General features: G+C 39.7%; 1 protein-coding gene across 2 annotated transcripts in view; it reads left to right on the top strand.

Annotated features, from left to right (window-relative positions):
- Positions 1-21,916, top strand: part of LOC122809170 — a 726,709-nt gene that overhangs the window by 344,838 nt on the left and 359,955 nt on the right. For both annotated transcript variants that reach the window (XM_044080459.1, XM_044080458.1), the window contains exon 2: positions 3,725-4,081. In XM_044080459.1, the coding sequence (XP_043936394.1) occupies positions 3,725-4,081 (357 nt within the window). The remainder of the gene's footprint in view (positions 1-3,724; positions 4,082-21,916) is intronic.

Here is a 21,916-nt window from a genome sequence, read left to right as displayed (position 1 = left end):
GTATGACATACCTGTCTAAATTAATGCCACTCCAGAAGCCTATAAAACAGGTCTCCTACATAATTATTTCTCATTGCTGCCATCCCTGCCACTGTACCCTAAATTGTAATTTCTGGGTTGTTCTACAGTTCTGTATGGAGAAGGCCCATGAATACTTCATAATTTCCATTCATTTCTTTAGAACATATATTCAGATTGTTTTCAGCTTTTTTGTTGATACTTCCTTGGTTCTTCCCTTCGTCCTTCTCCTGTACACTACTTTGGAAAACAAATGCTGTAGTTGCTGCCACCACGCAGAGCTGAAAATGAATTATTCTCCACCTTCACCATTTCATGAATAATCTTAGACTTCCTTTCACTATCCTACTACCCCTCTCTCAGTATACAAATGTATTGCATTGTACATGTACTGCCTTTGTCCATTTCTGATCTTTTCTGAAAGCAGGCAGATGCCTAAGTAATTATAATACTATAGGGAGAATCATCATTCGAATAAGATTTATTCGCCCATTTATTGAAAAAATCTTTTTTAGACCTTCTTCCTAACAGCACCTTCATCTGCTCTAAGAGATTCTCATCATTCAAATGTATTAACTGATCCCCATTTTCCTCCATTTTAAACACGTATATTTCACACTCCCTCATTTTTCTGTTAAGTCTTTTTGTATAGCATTCCCTGGCCTTCCTACTCTACCTGAAATGTTTAGGCCAATTGAATTCTAATCCTGATTCCACTCAAAGTTTTGCTTGTATAGTGTTAGTTAGTTTATGCCATGAGTTTCACAGATATGTTAAATGTGGAAAGTTGTGTATGAATATACATTGCCCTCTGTGTTTTTTGATAACAAGACAATTGTCTATTACCTTTTTATCTTATGCTGCATGCCAAAGGATCATGTACATGCAATTAAAATTAAATTTACTATCTGTATCAGGAAAGAATGAGGGCAGTTAACTACCCCTCCATCTTCTGTTTATAAGGCATTATGTTGAAACTCAGGGTACTTTATGAACTTGTGTTATAAGCAGCACAGGTAGATTCCTTGCTTGCCTAAGGCAGCTACAGAACTCAAACTTAACAGATGAAAATAACAATCTGCAGTGTATATCAGACTGTACGAGAATCTCTGTCATTAAAGGTATGGCTTCCAATGGACCTTCCGATAATTCTACCTTTTGAAATACTAATTGACTTTTAGTATATTTATGAGATAAGCATAGACATGAAAGTGCTCTTTTTTCTAACCAACCAAGTTAATTTATACTGTAACCGATTATCACAAAAAAATCTATTATCTATCAGAAATACTCACTCACACAGCAAGCATACAGTCTCAGTGTATTAAAGATTTGTCCATAACTGTAAGAACATCCCTCTTTCTACTTATCAAGGTAGTTTATCCTTTACTGAGCATCACCGAAAATGTGTTGCTGTCATGTATAATTTGCACATGTGTAGTGCTGGAACTTGCAACATTTCAATCTATGTTAAAATATCAATCAGTGTTGATAGCTAATATTGCTTTATGCCAGTCCTGCTGTCTGCTGATATTCATTTTTTTCTAGGTAGTACATATTAGGATTAGCATGATTTAAACACACAAAAAAAGAAAAATTCTTTAAACTTTGTGGTTATTTTGCGAATTTTACAGAATAAAGCAAATTATTAGAACATTTGACAACTATAGCTGAAATGAATGAATGTATATGTTACTTTAAGTTCCACTGATGTTATATCATTGTAACTATGTCAGCACTCAAAAAAATTATGTTAAGAATACCTTCTGGTAACACGTGACCACTTTTAAATGAGTCGTTAATCAGTTCATTGAAGTGCACATCAAAATAAGGATTGAAATCTTGTTCTAATAGTGAAATATCATCAAAATAACTGACCAAATGCTATTAGTGCTGTTAAGTATCACATTGGTACTTTTATGAAAACAAAATATTTTGTGCAAATGACACAACTCTGTTGAACCCTTTGGATAAAGGATTGTGCCCTGTTTACTCCTAAAATAGTATACTCAGCCTTGAAATGATGGCATTTTAGGACAAGGATCTACACCTGATCATGTTAATAATCTTCACTGTGTATAGCCACTTAATATTCCATCTCTGAAGTCTAATCATTTTCTGGAGGACATAAATATAATCCATTTCTTTAAACAAAATATTTCATTCGCTAATATTTACTTTTCCTAATAATCTAACCTTGTTTCTGCATTTTTAAATTCAACAGGCATAAGAATAACAAGGGTACAATAATATATATAAAAATATTTCCCTTGTGTGATAAGGACAGTAATCTTTATTATGTTCTCCACATTTTAGCTCTTAGTTTCACACCTTAATATTTTTACATTCTACTGTCATATTTTAAATACATTATTATTATTATGGACTATATCATTAGTGGCCCTTAAACTGCAACCAAAATATATTTGGCAATATAAACTGCTAAATGGATCCAGTCAGACATTTCCTTCATTTATTCTGAGTTAATTCAGATTTTATTTCTCATTTTTTATTTATCCTCTGAGGCATGTTACAAAGTTGCAACAGAAATCATGTTTAAAGTTACAAATTTATGAGTAAGCTTGCATCTCATAATAAAGCTACTGGCATGTAATGTGAGAATACAGTAGTGCAGACTGATTGGGAATTAGTTGTTGATTTTGACTCCCTTTACTATCAGAATATAATGAAAAATCAAAAACAGCACAATTATTTTAATGATTCACGATATTATATGCAGTATACTGCAGCCAAACAACCACGTTTTTATGTTTTGAAGAATAACAGGGTACAAGGAAGAAAACATAGGAGAACTCCACACATCCAGTGACCAGAGATAAGATATGAACCCCAGACTCTGAAGCAATATCACAGATTATTAAGGCTCTATGCCATTAATAAGCTGCTTCTTGTAGTTAAGTATACAGGGTTTGATTCCTTCCACTTCGGTTTGTCAACTATGTGACTCTGAGCAAATCACTTGACCATTCAGTGCTCCTAGATCACCTCAGAAAAAAGATATATGTGTTTTGTAGGGTTACCTAGCTAAAAAATGTATAAATAATTAAACAAAGATATTGCCACTCTTTTTGCAGTTAACTAATTCTAGTCACATAAAACTGTGAAAGCAAACTCAAGTGTCATTTAGAATTGTAGTCTGAAAGGAGAGAATCAGCCATATTGCAGTGTGTTTATTAAGAAATTAATTAGCATATGTCGGCCTCCATAATGTATTGAATGCAGGGCATAATGTTTGGACATTACACAATTTTATAAATGTTATGAATAATATGAGCAAATGCTACTTGTGAATATACTTATAATAAGAAGGTTAATCATTAGGAAGAACATGTGTGAGTAAAGTAACTGCTTCATCTTCAGAATGGGGAAAAGAGTCCTCTGATTTCTTCTTATTTTAATAGAGAACCACTGAAAACAAAATACTAATTGTCAACAGAGAGAAGTATGCATTTTAAAATGCACATAGTCGTCAGACACATCTGCCTTCACTCGCTGTTGCTATCTCCTGATGAGATGTAGAAATAATTCAAATATAACACAAGAATTCTTGATTATGCAACAATTTAAATTTCTTGGCATATTGTATTAGATTATTGTTAAAATTCAGATGAGTGGCTACTTATCTGAATCTTAGTCTTAAAAGTAAACTGTCTAAAACATATGTTTACATTTTCTTTTCTTTCAGATTCGGCCATGGTTGATTATGTCTTTCGGCCTCAAAATGTTACATCTCAGCCAGGACAAGATGTAGTTTTCAAATGTGCTATAAATAGTACCACCAACTTCCAAAACTCAAACATATCCATTCGGTTTGACATTGCTGGTTATGATATAAATTACAGGTCTGTGTGCCCATCCAGATCGGAACCAGACTTAAATCTGCCTTTGGCCAGAGCTAAGATCACTTGTACTCCACGTGAAAAATCCATAGTAGCAACACTGGTTATAACTAACACTCAAAATGTTGACAACTTAGCAATGATCACATGCACTCCACTTGGATCATCACTTCCAAATTCTACTGCTTTTCTTATCATACAAAGTAAGTATTGCATTTTCTTGCAGTTATTTCAAAGTTTGTCCTGTGTTATTAATCAGTTCAGTATGTGCATCCTATGGCATTTTAAGTAACAACTAAAATTATAACTATGCCACAATGTACTTTTTGTCACATTCTGCTTTGTCAGATATTGAAATATTAAAGCAGAAAGATTATTTGTTTTTGCTGTTAATAATAAAAAAACAGCATTGGCTAAGTCATTGACTAGATATTTGTATGTTGTTTTGTAAATGCAGAGAAAAGGAAGAAGATGAGCATTATCTTTTATTTCACTTTCACATTTTTGAAATGTCAGAGTGTGTGTGTGTGTGTGTGTGTGTGTGTGTGTGTGTGTGTGTGTGTGTATATATATATATATATATATATATATATATATAGATAAATAAAGTTTTGCTGATCAAGGACTTGTCTAGAGGGAGAGTACTCGTATGTTGATTACACCCCATCAAAGCCGGAAGCAAAGATTTAAGTGAAAATTGACAGCCAATCTCTGTATTTTAGGGAGGCAGTTAATCTGGGTGTCCCACTAGGACCATAGACACATGTAACAGTAATGGCTCGTGATCACATAAGGGAGTAGATGTGAGTGCAGTCAGCACACAGATCAGGATAGAAATCTTTTTAGCAAGGTGTCTTTTTTCTGGCTTACTGTATTAGAGAGGTCTGCTTCACATGATACATGTAACATTGGGAATATCCAACACTCAATTATTGTCAACCTACCATCAGGCGCATACCTCTAGTAACAACATAGATGGTAGCTGATAGGATGGAGAATGTCCGGGAAAATGAATTATCAGTATGTGTGTCAGTGGATGAGGATGAAACTGTTTTACAACAAGGCACGTTTAAATTGCTGAAATAGTATGTTGACACCAAATATGTATCTTATCCAGGCTAAGTACTAATGAAGATGGCTTGTGGTGCATACTGACTCCATATCATGACAAAATACATTCTTTCATACATATATTTCTTCATTTATCAACTTGATAATTCATTCACTTATTCTCCAATGCCTGCTTTATTCATTGTCATGGGAAAACTAGTGCCTATCCTGGGAAGCAGTTAACAAAACACCAGTCTATAATTTTGCATGCACACACACAGACACACACACAACACAAAGAGACTGGAACATGGGTGCAATCTAATACCTTTTATTTGACAAAAAAAGGTTTTTCAATTATTCCAGCTTTCAGGATTAACTACCGATGAAGTGCTCAATCAGGTCAATATCGTGAGTTTTTGCAAAAACGTACTTTGGTCCAAAAAAAGGTATAATGGCATGTCTGTGTTCTAATGTATTCGTGTTTTCTGTTAGTGAACCAACAAAGCATTCTTAAATTATTTTTTACACACACAGACACACATATACACACTTACTGAAAAACATCTATGGGTACTTTAGGTGACAGACAATTAACAATGTACCTTTGGGAAATTAAAGGAAACTGAAGCACTTGATGGAAAACACACATGGAACTGAATGAAGTGGTTAATTGTGTTAGGGGTGATTTGGGCAGCCATCTAGGGTCTACAGCATCATGGAGTCCCCTGGCCAGATAAAATAAAAAATACATGTTTTCTCAATCATTGTTATATTCAGCACTGCCAACTCATTTTAATTAGCTTTTGGTATGAACATAACATTCATTGAGAAAACATGTATCTATTTTTCAGTTTTAATTAAAAAAACATAAAATAACAGCACTTTATTTGTTTATTGTTTCTAAGTAATGAAGCATTTTTTTATTTAAAATAAATAAAAATAGCCCGTGGTGATGCTATTTAAAGTGCCATAGCTATCTGTGCATTGTCTTCTTCCAAGTTGTTGGTTTAGCAACAAGCAGAAAGCCCAATAATTGGTATAGTGGAAAGTTGTGGACTACCACTTTGAGAGAGGAGCGATAACTCATATTAATATGAGGTAAGTATCTTTTACTATAGCCTGACAATCCACCAGATATTGTCAGCAGTACAGAATTGAAGATTGAAGTCACTAAGTGGGGTGAGGGGATACTGTCTGGATGAAAGCAACATGTCATTTTCTCAATATGAAGACCAGCTTGAAGGACTAGTGAGTATTTGTGTGAAATGCTGGAGTATTTTCTGTCTGACTAGTCTTTGTATGAAAAAAAAACAGTTGGAACTGTTCCCAGCTTTGCAGAATGTTCCAAGCTTTGGTCTGTGCCTCAGAATATTTGAGATTTTTTGACAAATCATTGAGGACTGTAGTCACTAAATAAAAGGAGGGGTGAATGTGGGTATAAGCAACTTAATCTCTTGTTGTTTGCTCATTTTAAAGCTGGCTTTATAGGACTAATGTGCATTTATAGGAAACAAGGTGGAATACTTATTGTCTGGCTGCTGTCTGCATGAAACAAAGTTGAAACCGTCCCTTATTTCACTGAATGTCTCTAATTTTGCCTCATATTTTTGGTCTGTGCCTCATAAAGTTTCTGTTTTTCTGCCAGTCACTAAATAATGACAGACATTTGAGCTTTCAGCCTTTGTATCCTTCAAAAAATGCAAAATGCATGCAAATGCATGCATTTTTAATGTGACAGCTAAATATATATATGGGACAATAATTAAAATTTGTCTCTTATTTTGGGCTGTTTGCCATCTTTTTTGTCTTTGTCCCCCATTCTTGTGCTAAGATATTAAGCTGTATTATTTTTATCACAGTCAAATGAGGTAGCTATGACATAATATGTACAACTGCTAGGTGTGAGTGGACACTGTAAATGAAAGCAACATGCTCTCTGTTTCATATTTCTCAATTGTTCAGATTTTGGCAAGACACCCCTAATTTTTTCTTAAATGTTTGCTCCATCTCCTAAAACTGGAAGTTATTTTTGAAAAGTTCCAAGTTAATAATGCCAGCATTTAAAAAGAGTCTTGAGTTTGGTGTCATTCCCATAATTAGTTTTTGTTTGTTCTCTAATCTGCTTGATTTGTGGTCACTAATGTCTATGTAAAATAGCCCATGGCACCTATCGAAAATATTAGGGGTCCTTTATTTACTTCTTGTTTACATAACACATTATATACGTATTTACATTGTTATGTATTCTTAAATGTTCATATTTACAAAATTGCACAATTAGGTACTCAGTTTCATTTTTATGAAGATAATCTATCATTTTTATCATTCTTAATCAAATTAGACACCAGTCTTTTTTTCCATAACCACAATCTAATTTTTCTTATTATTATTATTGACAATATCCATTTCCATTTAAACATAATTTAATTTATTCTGTAATTTCATATTATTCATACTACATAAAACAAATTTTTATCCATTTTTTTTAATTCTTTGGTTCTGTTCTTATAATATTCATATTCAGTCATATCCATATTTATATTATTAATGTCTTTGAAATCTCCAAAGAAATTTTCAGCACATATTTTCCCCATGAATTTTTTTACTCTTTTACATTTCAGAAAGAATGTTCTGTGGTTTCTTTTTCATTACAGCATAGAAATATTCTTTCACTTTTCTTTTTATATGGCATATTCCACAGAACTCAATAAAATTCATGCAGGCTCCGTGTAGAGCCTACACAGAATGTACCAATGTACATGGCCACAGTTCCCTCTTGGTAGCGTGCCATGCATATTAATCATGGAGCACTTGAAGGGAGAGCATAGTAACAGTAATAATGAACCCAGGTAGGTAGAAGTGTTGAGGCTGGTCAGATGTTATGTACATGGTGAAGCTCCCTGTAATGTTCCCTGCTGCTGTTGAAATGTGCTGTGAATTAATAGTTTGTGTTTCAAATTTCTAATTTTTGTATTTTTGTTGAATTTAATTCTTTTTTTTTTATTATTTAATGTCTGTTTGCAGGTCATGGTGTGGAGCACGGCAATGCCAAGCCATGCTTACACATAAACAGCTGACACCTGCCAGACATATAAAAATAGAAACAGGATGTAATTAATTATTTATTTCTGCTTATGTCTAAGCCCATTTAAGCCCATTTGTATGACATGCCAGGGTAACTTAGTACTATATGTGAAGGTATACTAGTTAGCATATTATCAAAGTAGCTAAATGGATAGAGTGATGGTCTAAAGCTTTGTAGGTCCTGGATTCGAATCCTGAAGCAGACGTACCATTTGTTTAATATAATCTACATTTTTGTGTTATTTAAAAACATAACTTCTACATTTGGAAGAGCTGCATGGTGCTAAGCACTGCTTAAACATGATTAAAGGCTACTACTGTTTGTGTGTTGCTATGCTTTGCTAAAACCTCAGTTGTATGAGCTTTCACAATGTTCAGCTCCATTTTACTGGTTTGCGAAATGCTAAGTGCCGCGGTGCTTTTTTTGAATGTTGCTGAACGATATGTAAGGGCAGGAAAACAAACTATTTTATGGGCAATAGGCAGGAATTATGCAGAATTCATTGGAGTCTATCTAATTCACAGTATGCCAGGTGGTGTTGTAAAGGGTGCGTGCTTTCAGATACAGAGATGGGGTGTGGAGTCCAGTGTTTTTGTTGGGCTCCTGATATGCATTTATGAACCTAGGCTGCTCCAGGGCAATTACAAGGGCTCAGAATGTAAGACTAAGGCCTTGCATCAGTTGGCCAGGGACTTTACCAGTACTACTGGTGAGCAGTGCCATAACCACTATGACAACCTGAAGCATAGAAAGAGGGGAACTTTGGACACCTGGGTCCAAGAGGTAAGGGCTGGGCATGCCCTAGACATATGTAAGTATTCCTTCTAAAATTTTACTAAATGCAAGCTGAATATGTGCAACACTGGTATGCATAATGGTGTGCTTCTCTCCCAACAGCTGCAGCTGAGAGGGCTCGCAATGTCCAGTCCCATGCCGGGTACCTGGACAAGTTGCGCCATGAGTGGGGTAAGTACAATGTTGCCTACAGGTCAATTACAGCCACATAATTCCCTCTATTCCTCCCACTCCAGGAACAAAAGGTATATGGGTAAGGTAGCCCACTTCATGGGCAGATATTGTGTGCAGACTTCACAGATAGTTAACACCAGTACTAATAAAGTGTTAAGCAGCATTGTGTTTTCCTAAATAAATATGTCTTAATATTTGCAGTAGGTCTGTATTCATTGCATGTCTGTTCTATGTTGCTGCAGTCAATTGTAACATTATTTGCAGATGTCTCCTGCATTCACAGATTTTGCATTTGACTCCCATGCCTGTCAACTAAGACATGACTTGTCTAGTTTACTTAGTGTACACAAACATATCTCTCAACTGTAATTATTTTTCATAATGTCATTACAACTGCCTATTCTGTCTGTTCCATGATAACCAGATAAATGATTACCTGGAATGTAATATATTTTCAAAATTTTCAAATCCATTTACAGAACACCTTGGTAGTTATGTAAGTCCACATTATGTGAAACTGTTCTGTGTAGTTGCGTTGTTAACAGCTTGAGAGATGCGTATGTGGTCCATTAGCTACAGAAGAATTGTAGTCACTATCTCTATAACTGACACTGCATACCTGTAGATGTATGTAGTGGTACTCTGTGCAGTAATATTACCTGACAGGTAACTAACGGTAATTTTTCTCTCTCTCACCACCCCTTATTTTCTTTAATTTATTATTGTTATTTATTATCATGATTTAATATTAATATATTTTGTTAAACTAAATGTTTTGTTGGCCTTATGGTTTAATTCATACTGGCTTGCTGCTATACTTGCTGTTATGTTACTTCATGTTGTGTTACATATAATATACCTTAATATGTATTTTGATCAATAAATATTATGTTCATTCTGTTAATACTAACATTGGTTTGGTTATTACTAGCCTTAACTTATTGTTATAGCCACTTTACTACAGTGCGTCAAGGTCAGCCACTTCCTCGTGATCTGCCTACCTTGCCTCCTCCAGCCATGGCACTGGGTCCCAGCAGGTCTGCAACCCAGCCTGGTGGTGCCCCATCTGCTGCCCCTACACTATCTGCGGCATCGGATAGTACCATCCCATGGGACGGGGATGGACCCCTACTCTGGGAGCGGTGGTGAAGGGGAAGTTGTCACCCATGATGGACTGCTGGGTTTGGTGTGCAGGATCATTTACCTTGGGTTTGGATGATGCCTAGTTTGAATGGAGATCATGCTGGCCATCCTCTGGGGGAGGCTTGCCCCGGAGCATAGACTCCACCACTGCCACCTTCAGGGGCAGTGACAGAGAAATGCAGACAGTCCCATGGGTTGGAATGTGCATCATGCTGCTCCCTTTTGGAGGTACATTGGACTGAGATTCCACAACACCCTCCCCATCCAAGGTGTCAACCTCCCCTGTTGTGTCACACATCACCCCTTTCTGCTGTCTTGTCTGTCTGCAAAAGCTTCCTCACCTACTGAACTTACCTCCCCCACATGTACCTATGTTCTTTCCCCAACATTCCACTGTCACCTTAAGAAGTGGGCACCCGTCCCCACCCAAAAAAAATCTCATTTCGCACACGTGTTCATTGGATACACATAATTTGGTCCAATTGGCTTAACAATGCAATTATGTTGTTCTCACCACTCTCTCTGGGGGTGAGAGTCAAAAGTCATCTACAAATTACAAAATACTATTTGCCCAGCTGCAGCTCACACACCCCCTAATCAACAAAATGCTAGCCTACCCATCACTCTGTACCTTAGTATCCCCTTATACCCCAACCCGGTCTCTTTGTAGTTCCAAACAGCACCTTCTAGACATCTATAAACCCAACAAAACTTTTGGTAAAATCCTCTATAAACACTTTCTTGAGTGGAATAGGCTACCACCTCACCTTCATAGCATCACTAGTTCCAGCTGCTTTAAAACTGAAGTCAAGCACTACTTTCTTAACTCAAGAGCCTGTCCTTACCTAAATCCTCCATAATCTGCATTTCCTTTCTTTTTCATTTCACTACCTGTCTACATCTAATAATTTAATGACTAATCTGCACACTAGACAATACTACATTATGCTACTTGGGTAAAATATGTCATTATTGCAAATACTTAAATGCAGTAGTTGTATTTACTTCATTTTTTAATTTTGTATTACAGTTATTCATTTCACCTGATTACTGCAAAAGTAATTCTTGCTTATTTTGTATTGCTGCATTTCTTTTTTTGGGTTTTGTATATTGCCTACTATGTTATCTTTTTATGTTTGTGTTGCTGGAGCATGACCAGCTATGTTTTTTGGGTTAGAGACAGAGGCATTGACAAAAAGGTAGGAGTTAGAGCTGGATGTAGCAGAGTCAAAGATGTTAAGATTTGCACTGGGTGTGACGAGGGTGGACAGGATTAGGAATAAGTATATTAGAAGGTCAGTCCAGGTTGGAAAGTTTGGAGACAAAGTCAGAGAGGCACGTTGGTTTGGATATGTGCTGAGGAGGGATGATGAGTATATTGGGGAAAAGATGCTAAGGATGAAGCTACCAGGTAACACGAAAAGAGGAAGGCCTAAGATAAGGTTTATGGATGTGGTGAGAGAGGACATGCAGGTGGTTGGTGTGACAGAGCAAGATGCAGAGGACAGGAAGAAATGGAAACAGATGATCCGCTGTGGCGACCCCTAACGGGAAAAGCCGAAAGACGATGTTGCTGGAGCTTTTCTCCTCGGGTCTCCTCTGAAAAATGGGCCATTGGATCAGATGGACTAACCCAGTTAACCAATGTCAAATAAATAAATAATAAATAAATTCTGTCAAAGTGCACAGTTGTTGCTGTACAAGAAATGGATAGGTATGGTTCTTTCATAGACCCTTCCTGCACATACCTAACTGGCTTTCACTATGCTCCCCCCCTGCTTGCACCCCATTTCACCACTTTCCAATCTCCCCAGTTTTCTTTTATTTACATATTTTTAGCACGATGCTGCGCAATGCAGCTCGTCACTTAGCTTTGCTAAGCTCAGCAAAATGGACCTGTATTGATATGTGTTTTAAATGATAATAAAACATGTACACAGTAAATAGCTGTCCCCTATTTCTAACACAAGACCATCGTACCTTTAGACCACTGCATTAACCTGCTGCACCACACAGCTGTTAATTAAAACAGGTGGTTTAAGCTAAACATAGTAATAGCAAGTTATACTCATTGTGTGTTTTAGTACAGCTGCACATTGTGCCACATCTCTCAAACTTGCTTAAAGAGTAATAGAAAAACTGGGAGTGAAGCTTGGATTCTGGTGCAACATTACACCACTGGAAAGCCAAACACAGAATAATGGATGTAAACGAGGTCTCTAATAGCAGGTAAACGTCCCCTTTTATCAGTAACATTTACAAATTCACCTGCTAAGGCATTACTGCCAAAATACATGTTCAATGGGGACCCAAACAAGTCCTATTTATGCCACAGACCAGGTTGAGGACATGCGTGGGGGTTACTCGAGTGGAGCTTGACTTGTGGATATGCAGCAGTCCCATCAGGGTGAGGTCTGAGATTGCCTTGTATGCCAGACAGAGGTCACCTCTGAGGAGTCTGTAGGAGACTGAGTAGAGGGACAGGGCTTTTAGCCTAGCTATGTAGGGTAGATGTTTGAGGCTCTGAATTCTCCGGGTGAGGAAGCTCTGTGTTCTCCCCAGCTGTTGCATGTGTTTTGTGAGTTACATGCTGAAAGGGGCATTATACTCAATAATGGGATTTATAAGGGGATAATACAGGGAAGTTATGACCACCTTGTCCCTGGATGAGATACCCTTACTAATACTACAGAAGGTAATATTGTGGTCAAAAGTCAGTTTGCTATCAACCTGGGTGCCCAAGTCCCTCACAACTGATCGTGTACTTTGTGCCTTATTATCAATGTGATAATTTGTGGGGACATCACTCTCCCCAAAAGGGATGATGATACATTTTTTGGCATTCAGTTTGAGGCCATATTTCTGGCACCAGTCATTTGTTTGGGTGAGACCATCTTGGACAATGTCCACATCACTAGGGGAATTGATGATAGCACCCAGGTCTGTCAAGAAGACTTGTTGACAGGACAGATTTGTGTCCCAGAGACTCCCCCTTTTCTGGAATAGACTCCCACTCCACGTAAAGCAGAGTACCTCATTAAACCTTTTTAAGCACAACCTGGATAACTGGATGGGGAACAGAAAATACACTCCTGGGATTCCACCTGTATCCCTGCAGGACAGTGGCATAGGGTGCTGACTTGTTGGAACATGGGCTAAATTCTTGGCTAGGCTTATAAAGGCCTCAGGGCCAATAGCCGAGTAACTTCCTATAATACCATGATATAAAGCTATGCACATAATGATGGCTGCAAAACAAGTTTGTCACAGCCTGTATGTGTGCATTTATATCTTGCAAATACCCCTGCTGTAACAGTGACTCAGTAGTTCAGTCTGTTAAATGCCTTGCAAACAGTACATTTTGCCACACACAGTCCTTGGTAAAAATCCAGTGGTGTGTAGCATTTAAATTACATTATTGTGAAGCCATCAATTAATGACTGAGTCATGCACTCTTTACACACACAATGCATTTCAAATGAAATGTCTGCTTTTCACTGATGGAAGTCACAGGCCTGCAGATAGGAGCAAGTTTCACATATCCCTATAGTAACACTATAAGTGCATAAAGTATCAAGTAATGCATTAATATGTATTCACAGGGGATTTAAACCAATGTAATGCAAATGAGGCCCACTAATATCAGAGTGCAGTACACAATCTTTCAAACTCACAGTGTAGATTAGCAAAGCTGCACAACTAACATACACATTTGAAGCCCCTGCTTATAGTAAGGACTGCCAGCATATGCATTTCAAATGAGTACCAAACATGTGGCCTGACAGTTGCCTAAATGTTGGATATAATGTTATATTTATCCCCTATGTTCCATAAGGACACAGCAAACATGTTGCCTAGTACTCTATTAATGATACAATTGCGTAACATACTTACCTCAAACACATGCCTTAATTGGAGTGGAATGGGTACCTTCACTGTCTCTGCTCTACAACAAGGCTGACACAGCTCCAACAGTTTCTCCTACAGCTTGTTGTCCTTCAAAGTGTCCACACTCTCTGTCTGTATCAATTACCTGCAGCAGCTACAGCCTGTAGCACACACATTTCTATGTAAAAGTAGGTGCTACAGACTTACCCTCTTTGATGACATAGTCTCCTCACCCCAATAATGTCCAGCACAACATATAAGAAAGGGCTTCTAATCTTCATGAAGGCTTTATATCTTGTACAGTGATTACATGTCACAGGCTAATGATAGTGGAAATTAGCCGTGTTGGCTGCATTTAGCATTTCAGAACCACAGATTGGTTAAGAGGCAATCTTCTGCTAATGAAAAGCATGTTAAAAGGGAAACTTGCTGGCTATGGGGAACCATTCTGTATGACACTTTCTGCACACAGAATACATGTTTGCAAAGACATAAATATCACCACATATCAGCAGAGGAGTTTTGCACTCCAGCAGGTATGTAACTTTTTTGTTTACACCAGGATGTAGATGTGTGAATATACTTACAGTGTATAGTGATTACATCACTAAGCCTTTCTTAGAACTGTAATAATGACATGTCATTGATCTCCAGATTTAGTACACCTACAGAGGACAAGCAATACATCAGGGGTGGAATATTTTTGTCAATGTGGCACACTGGTCTTGTGGGACTGCCCCTTTATAGTGCTATTTGTTTGGCACTGCTGTTTTGACATATTATCAGGGAGGTTGCCCCCAGTGGGCAATATTGTGGGCTGACCTTGTCCATGACATGAATGGCACAGGTCATCAGAGCAGGCTATATGAGCAGGTTCGACACAGCACAATGGACATGATCAATGCTGCATGCATAAGCGCAGCAGATGTAGCCTGAGATCGTGGCATCACCTGTGGAGGGTCTGTAGTGGAATAACCATCCTCAGCCACTGAGGAATTCCTGGTGAACCTATGCACACACAACAGCTCCCAGGCATCCATCACACCGTACATCGTGGATGTGGATGCCACAGTTTCCATGGCAGAGGACCATGCAGGTAAGCTTAGTTTGGTCACCATTACAATACTGTTGCATTCAGTGTGTCTGGGTGTACATACTCTTATGTGGGTGTCAGGTCTTTGTTGTTAGGGGGGGTTAACTGGTGTTTGACTCTCATGTTCAGATGTTGTCCAATATAACAATTAACACAGTATCTACTTTAAATGTGCTATATATGGATGCATTACCTTGTTCTGGTGCAACATGCAGTTGTACTAACATTGCCTCTCCCACAACTTTTCACAGGTCCATCAGGTGTCAGACAAGGCCATTGTCCTGTGCCTGGTAAGCCCAACACTATTTTGTTATAGATGTAGTTTTACAGCAATATAATCACTAAAGTGTCATCCCAGGCCTGCTGCCTGGATTGGTGTACTGTTGGCATGACTGCCAACTGCACAGATATTTTCTGACTGTACACGTGTTAGAGTCATACATATGCATTTTAGGTGTGACCACAGACATATATGTGATAGTATTGTCAGGGCATTGCAGATCGTCATATATGTCAACTGTGCAGAATCTTCACAAATGTCAACAGTGTACCTCATTGTTGCTGATGAGACTGTTGTGTAAAGAGCTTTTATTTACAAGCAACTACAGCTGTTTGTGGGAAAAGTAATGTCTTCTTGTCCTACTATATGAGGTTGGGGTTTCAACAGGTCTGTTATAGTGCCAACAGTGTACAGACCTGTACATACATTGCAACATAGTACTGCAGACCATGATAGTTTAGGTATTAATGTACTGCTTTTTCCTTTCTTATCACAGGTGACCGGGGGTTGATCTCTGTCCCTTACACAACCTGATGCCAGAGTCTCTTCAGACACTGATAATGATGATGACCATAGTGAGGCATAGGTGGTGGGGGGTTTGAGGGCTGAATTTGTCCCAGAGGTTGATATCAGTCTTCTGCCCTCATTGTCACCACACACATTCCATATGCCCATACATACCCAGTCCCCAGAGGCCACAGATATTGGACAGTTAGAAGGTGGGGATATTGAACAAGAAAGTGTGGCAACTATGGCTACAGTGAGTGTAGACACTGGCCATAGCCAGAAAGCTAGCGAGGTTCCACACAGGCGAATTGATAGGGGAGGCCTGCTGTCCTTCCAGCACCTGTTGCAGATGTCACATCACAGTTCACTTGGTGTATGTTTCAAGCCATCATGGAGGCACAGGCATGCTCTGAAAGGAACTCCAGATGTAGGATGAGGGTTATGGAGGCAGCACAGTCTGACATCCATGACTGCCTCCACTGCATAGGTGACACCCTGGATTGGTTCACTGTTGCAGTTGAAAGAATGTGGGCTGAGACAGTGTCTTTCTTGGAACACACAGTGTAATTGCTGGAACATGTGGTTGGAGTTGAGCATTGGCCTCATGGATCTAGGTCAGCAACCTCACCTGCTGGGAGTCCATGTGGCCATGCGCAATTACGGTCCTGTAGTGGCAGTATATTCAGATCTACAGAGGGGACTGTGCTGCCCCCACCAAGACATGGCAGGCCATGGGCTCATGGTCCTTGGGGTTTCCATGCAGGACACAATCCAAGCAAAAAAGCAGTCACCGTCAGGTACTAGCACTGCTTCTGACCTTGGGCATGGAGGTCTCAGTGCAACTCCTGGCAGAACAAGTTCCTGTGTTCAGGGCTAGAGATGTTTTCAAAGCTGTCCAACAAACACACATGTAGGGCTTGCACTGACCTTGACTATGTACACAAACACCCTCACACACCACTGTTAAATGCAGGTCACCTAGAGACACTCATGGCACATTTCCATGGTCCATCTTGCCTGCTTTGCTTCCTGACTCACACACATGCTGTCAACCTTTTGGGTCAGCCTAGGCCCTTTTCACCCCCACACAACACCCTGTCCAAGTGATGCTACCTGTGCCACATCTCTGTCATCCCCGGCATCAATGCAGGGAAATGAAGCTACATGTCTGATACACAAGGTTACTATATAAATTAATATGCACTTGTTTAATGCATTGTTGTTTTGCCATGCCACTTGTAGAGGTTACTGTCAGATACTGTATGCTGACATTTGTAATGAGTAAGCCACATAATTTTGTGCATCTTATGTTGTATGATTTTGTAATGGCTGTATACTTACACAATGAAAGATGTGTCATGGACCTATTTCTGTTTCTGTTTCAGGATTCTGTTGGGGACACCTATGGATGCACAGTGGCAGTAATGCCATAGACATCACAGCACAGGATAGAATGTCAGCACAGAAGAAATATGTCTTCAGCAAAGTACAGCACTATAGGTGCATGGCTTCATAGGTCCATATGTGTGTAACAGGCTGACAAGGACAATGGTGACATTTAGCATTCTCATGCATCTTTAATCTGTGAATGGTCTGGTACTCTTGATAAGTGTCACCAGAATTTTAGGAGCTAGCATATCTACAAGCTGTGGTGCTGGAGATGACTTATCTACAAATTTCCTGTGTCCAGTATAGACATTTGTCCGACAAAAGCTATGATTGTCTTGTTCTGCATCCCGTTGTGTAACCTGAACATTATGTGTGTCACAGCAGATATGTGTTTCACATGCATGGGGGGCCTGTTACATATAGGATGTACTGTCTGTGTTACATACCTGTCTCTCCAGCATGTACTATTTATACCACAGTAATGGTGCAGTATTTACAACAGGAAATATGTGTGTTAGTCCTGTCATGGATACACAGGAAGTACACAGTGGGATCTGACACCTCCTGTATTGCAACCATACACATCCCCTCCAAAGCATTTATGAGACAGACTACACATGTATGGTCTTAACACGAACTCCATAGGACATGTTATCTGCAATGTGTGCTGCTGTACTATGGTGCATGTGTGGCTGCTACAGTTGTAAGATATGCCTATGTAGTGACATAGCAATGGTGCCATTGTACACAATGATAGGTGTGTTGAGTGCCACATTCAGTATAGCAATGACAGAGTGGGATTTACATCACGGACCTTTCCGTTTAAGTTGTATAACAATGAACACATCCTCACATCTTACTGACCAGTGAAAGTCAAAGGCTACTTTACTCTCTGTGTCCATAAGTCCATGAGTAATGGCTCAACTGTGTGTAGTGTGCAGACACTACTATTTTTCTGAGGGATGGATGACTTTCCAAAGGATTGTATTGTGCAGTTGTTGGCATTTACTATTTGTCAGTGGCTAAAACAACAATTGAGTCTGTGTCTCAGGCCATCCTGGGTAACTATTGGCTCTGTGTGGGATTCAGTGACAGCTCCTGATACGCAATCACCTGTGAATGTAGTCAATCATAGGGCACTGACAGTGGCTATGACTGCAGAGAGGGAATGGAGAGAAGGGGTACACCATTAATGATGTCTGGGGAAATCTACTGGTGACTGATGTCATTGCAACTTAGGTCACCCAATGCTATCTTCCCAGATTATGGCTGTCAGATACTTCTCTATCCATCAGATAACATAACACTCTATAGATAACCTACACAGTTTCCATCAAGGCCTGCTGGCCTACTATTGTCAAACACCTTGTCAGACTATGGTAGGTAAACAGAGGAATATTCCCATCATCCATTGCATGGTGTAACACTCAGTGGGGTCCACCAGTTAGAGTTGGTAGGCATGACTTGGCCTTAAGCATAACAAACAGTGTGTGGTTCAGTGTCAGTAGGTGTATGACAGTGTTACTGCTCATATCCCTGCTAACTCCTTTCATGGCATTTCATGTCACATGACTCAATGATCTGGGGACACTGCTTGGCACTACTTGCTAGTTGTTCTTTGTGCAATTAAGTATTGGATTTGCTTCCAGCATGTTCCAAGAAGAGAGTCATCCAAGGTGCCTGTATAGAGCACAGAGGAACACATTATGGTAGTGTAATATGTATACCCTGTGAAGGTAAGGTAGGGGTTTTACACAGATATTCTGCAGTTGGATACTACCCAAGTGGTGTGTACTGGAATGACACAATTACCTTGTTAAGGCTGTATTAACCATGGGAGTCCACAGAATTGCCGGTGGCTGGCAACTACTATTGCTGGTCTCACTGACACCACTCTCACATAGGATACCATGCTCTGATACATTTCCTGTCATCACACGCAAAACATTACTATGAAGCCCATGATAACAAGCAAGAAACAGCTTGTTTGTTCATCCACAAAGCTGTCCCACATCATGAAAGCCTCTGTTGGAGTCACATACCCGTTTCCAGGAAGATGCCTTGATTAGCAACCTGGGCACTCAGTTGGCTTTTGCATGTCTTAATCAGCACACTGGCATTGAGCCATTGTAGGTGACAATTTCACAGCTAGCCATGCATCCTGCCCTTCAACAGATTACTGGTGGATATCTGCATGACATATCTGTGAGGCCTACTGCAGCAGACTGGCCTCCTGTGGCCAATGTGTATCCACCTGCCGCATGTCTTAGACATGTCATACTGTACAGTTATGTACCTGAAACACAAGTCTGTGTTCCCACATCATGTCACACAACAACCAGTGTGGTGTCTAGTTGCTTGACAGGCATCTTACGCTTGTGAGGCCAACTTAATGTCAGCAAGCTTGAACAACTCCACCATGCATGTACAGGCATTCACATTTTCACTGCAAGGTGTGCTTACAAACAATGTATATCAGGTTGTCAACCTCAAGGTTGTGGCAGCATGACCCAACCTTTACAGGAGCTGCTGCTGAGATGTTGGGAGTGTCCCCACCTCTCTACACCTATGGCACACAACAACGTGTGACAGATGTGACTGCATTTCAAACCTTTCTGCCTTGGTGTCTTCAACAGCAGTCATTACATATGGCAATAAGCATTATTCCAACATGCACATGTCATATCCTGCACCACCTACATCCACATCACACGCACCTGCATGTATCCAGCTCCTTGCCAGACACATTGCCAAACAGACACCTCATAAAATCCAGCCTCGGGAGTGCACAGTACACATAATACTGTATGCACCACTCTCTCACCATTCAAACATCCGAGAGAAAATACAAAATCACACCTCTTAGTCAGAGGTGATTACATTGTGAGAAACATTGATGTCTGTGTCAAGTGGCTACATATGGGAAAGATCATAGATAGCTGTCTGTGGGTTAACACAATAGGCCTTACCACACATTGCCTTAAATCACGGAATATCAGTTAATATAATATTGACAGCATAGTTCCTGCGGGTGTGTATGACTAAGGACATATGTCACTCTCCTGTATTCAGAGACATAAATGTGCTTAGCCAGTCTGTGTCTCTTTTGGGTTTATGCATAGCTTTCTGCTGCTGTTGATCCTCACCAAGGATGATGGCTCCATACACATGGAAACTGATGGAAGTTAGTAATTGCCTTAGCATGTGATGTCATTATCAGGGGATATACTACATGTCTGCTTGGGATGCCTTGCTCAAAAGACATCAGTACTTCACTGGTGAAGGTCTTCATCTCTCACCCCTGAGATTTAGAGTACTGGCCAAGGCTACTGACACCCCCACAAGGCATCTTATTTTCACTGTTCAGGGAAAAGTTGGCAATGAAAACACCATCTTTATACAGCATCATGGTTATGCTGCTACGTGGTGGTTATGGCAACACTGAACCCCATTCTGTGGAATATGTACCCACCCAGGATTAAGCAGACATGTGTGCTGTCAAGGACATCTGGTTCAAGGCTGTGGACAGCACCGCATCCATACCATACTACACATCAATCCACATCTTCTCACCTCACAATGACAGTGTTCAAGGTAATACAGGTAGTGTATACATACTCATTAAGGTTAGGTACACATAAAGATTTTGTGAAACAATGTGATTTCTCGAAGACACTGCTAGTACCATTCAATACTAAAAGGACACAGAATCAAACAATAGCCAGCTACAGGAGCAGGTCCATGAATCTAGACACACATTGTACGTATTTGTATGTATGTGTGTCTATCAAGATATATCATTACACCATGGTGTGGGGTGGCATTAAGTGACCACCAGCTGTGTTGCTTAGTTATGCTGCAGCTCACTTGTCCAAAGGTTAGTCTATGTCCTTAACTACAATGCCCTGGAGCAGTGCCATGACATCCCCCCAAGGGGAACCAACATATTGCATCATGTATTTACCAATATGGGTGACCACTGCAGCCCACCAAAGTGAGGTCCTCCTTGGTGGAATCTGACCACAGATCAGTGTCCTTAAAACTACCAGCACTGCTCCCCTCCTTGCAGAAATACAGACATATATTTCAACAAAGCCATTTATTAACTTCTGTGGGATGGTTTACATAGCTTGACTGCACCTTCCTCCTCTGATGGGACTGGCAAGTATGCAGAGCTGTACACCCATGCATTATACCAGCAGTATTACGACTGCATAAACTCACCTGTGCTTGACAAGAGGAACACAGGTTACTCATGACATAGCAAACCTTCCTGGTGGACAACTGCCATTATCAGGCTGTACAATAAGAGGTGGACATTGCTGTGTGATAGTTGGGGTGAGGGTGCCCCCCCTAAAATGGAGGCACAACCTCCTCAGCTATACTGTTGTTGTGATGTTGTGAAGACACAGTAAGTGACAAAATTAACCACCCACACAAAGCAGAACCACAATGTACAGTGTAGCTACATATGTAAACTCAAAGGGCAGGCCCAGATTGTCAGTGGACTCATACATAATGATGCCACATATAATGGGTCTGTACTCATAGCTAATCTGTAGTCCCTCAGGTTCTGTGTCACCTTCACTCCCCTGTCCCCACCACATGTGACACATGACATTCCTACAACC

The sequence above is a fragment of the Protopterus annectens genome, chromosome 8.part0 (assembly GCF_019279795.1).
Source record: "Protopterus annectens isolate FY-2018-M chromosome 8.part0, PAN1.0, whole genome shotgun sequence".
In the NCBI taxonomy this organism is placed as follows: Eukaryota; Metazoa; Chordata; order Ceratodontiformes; family Protopteridae; genus Protopterus; species Protopterus annectens.
This window is presented reverse-complemented; position numbering and strand designations above follow the sequence as displayed.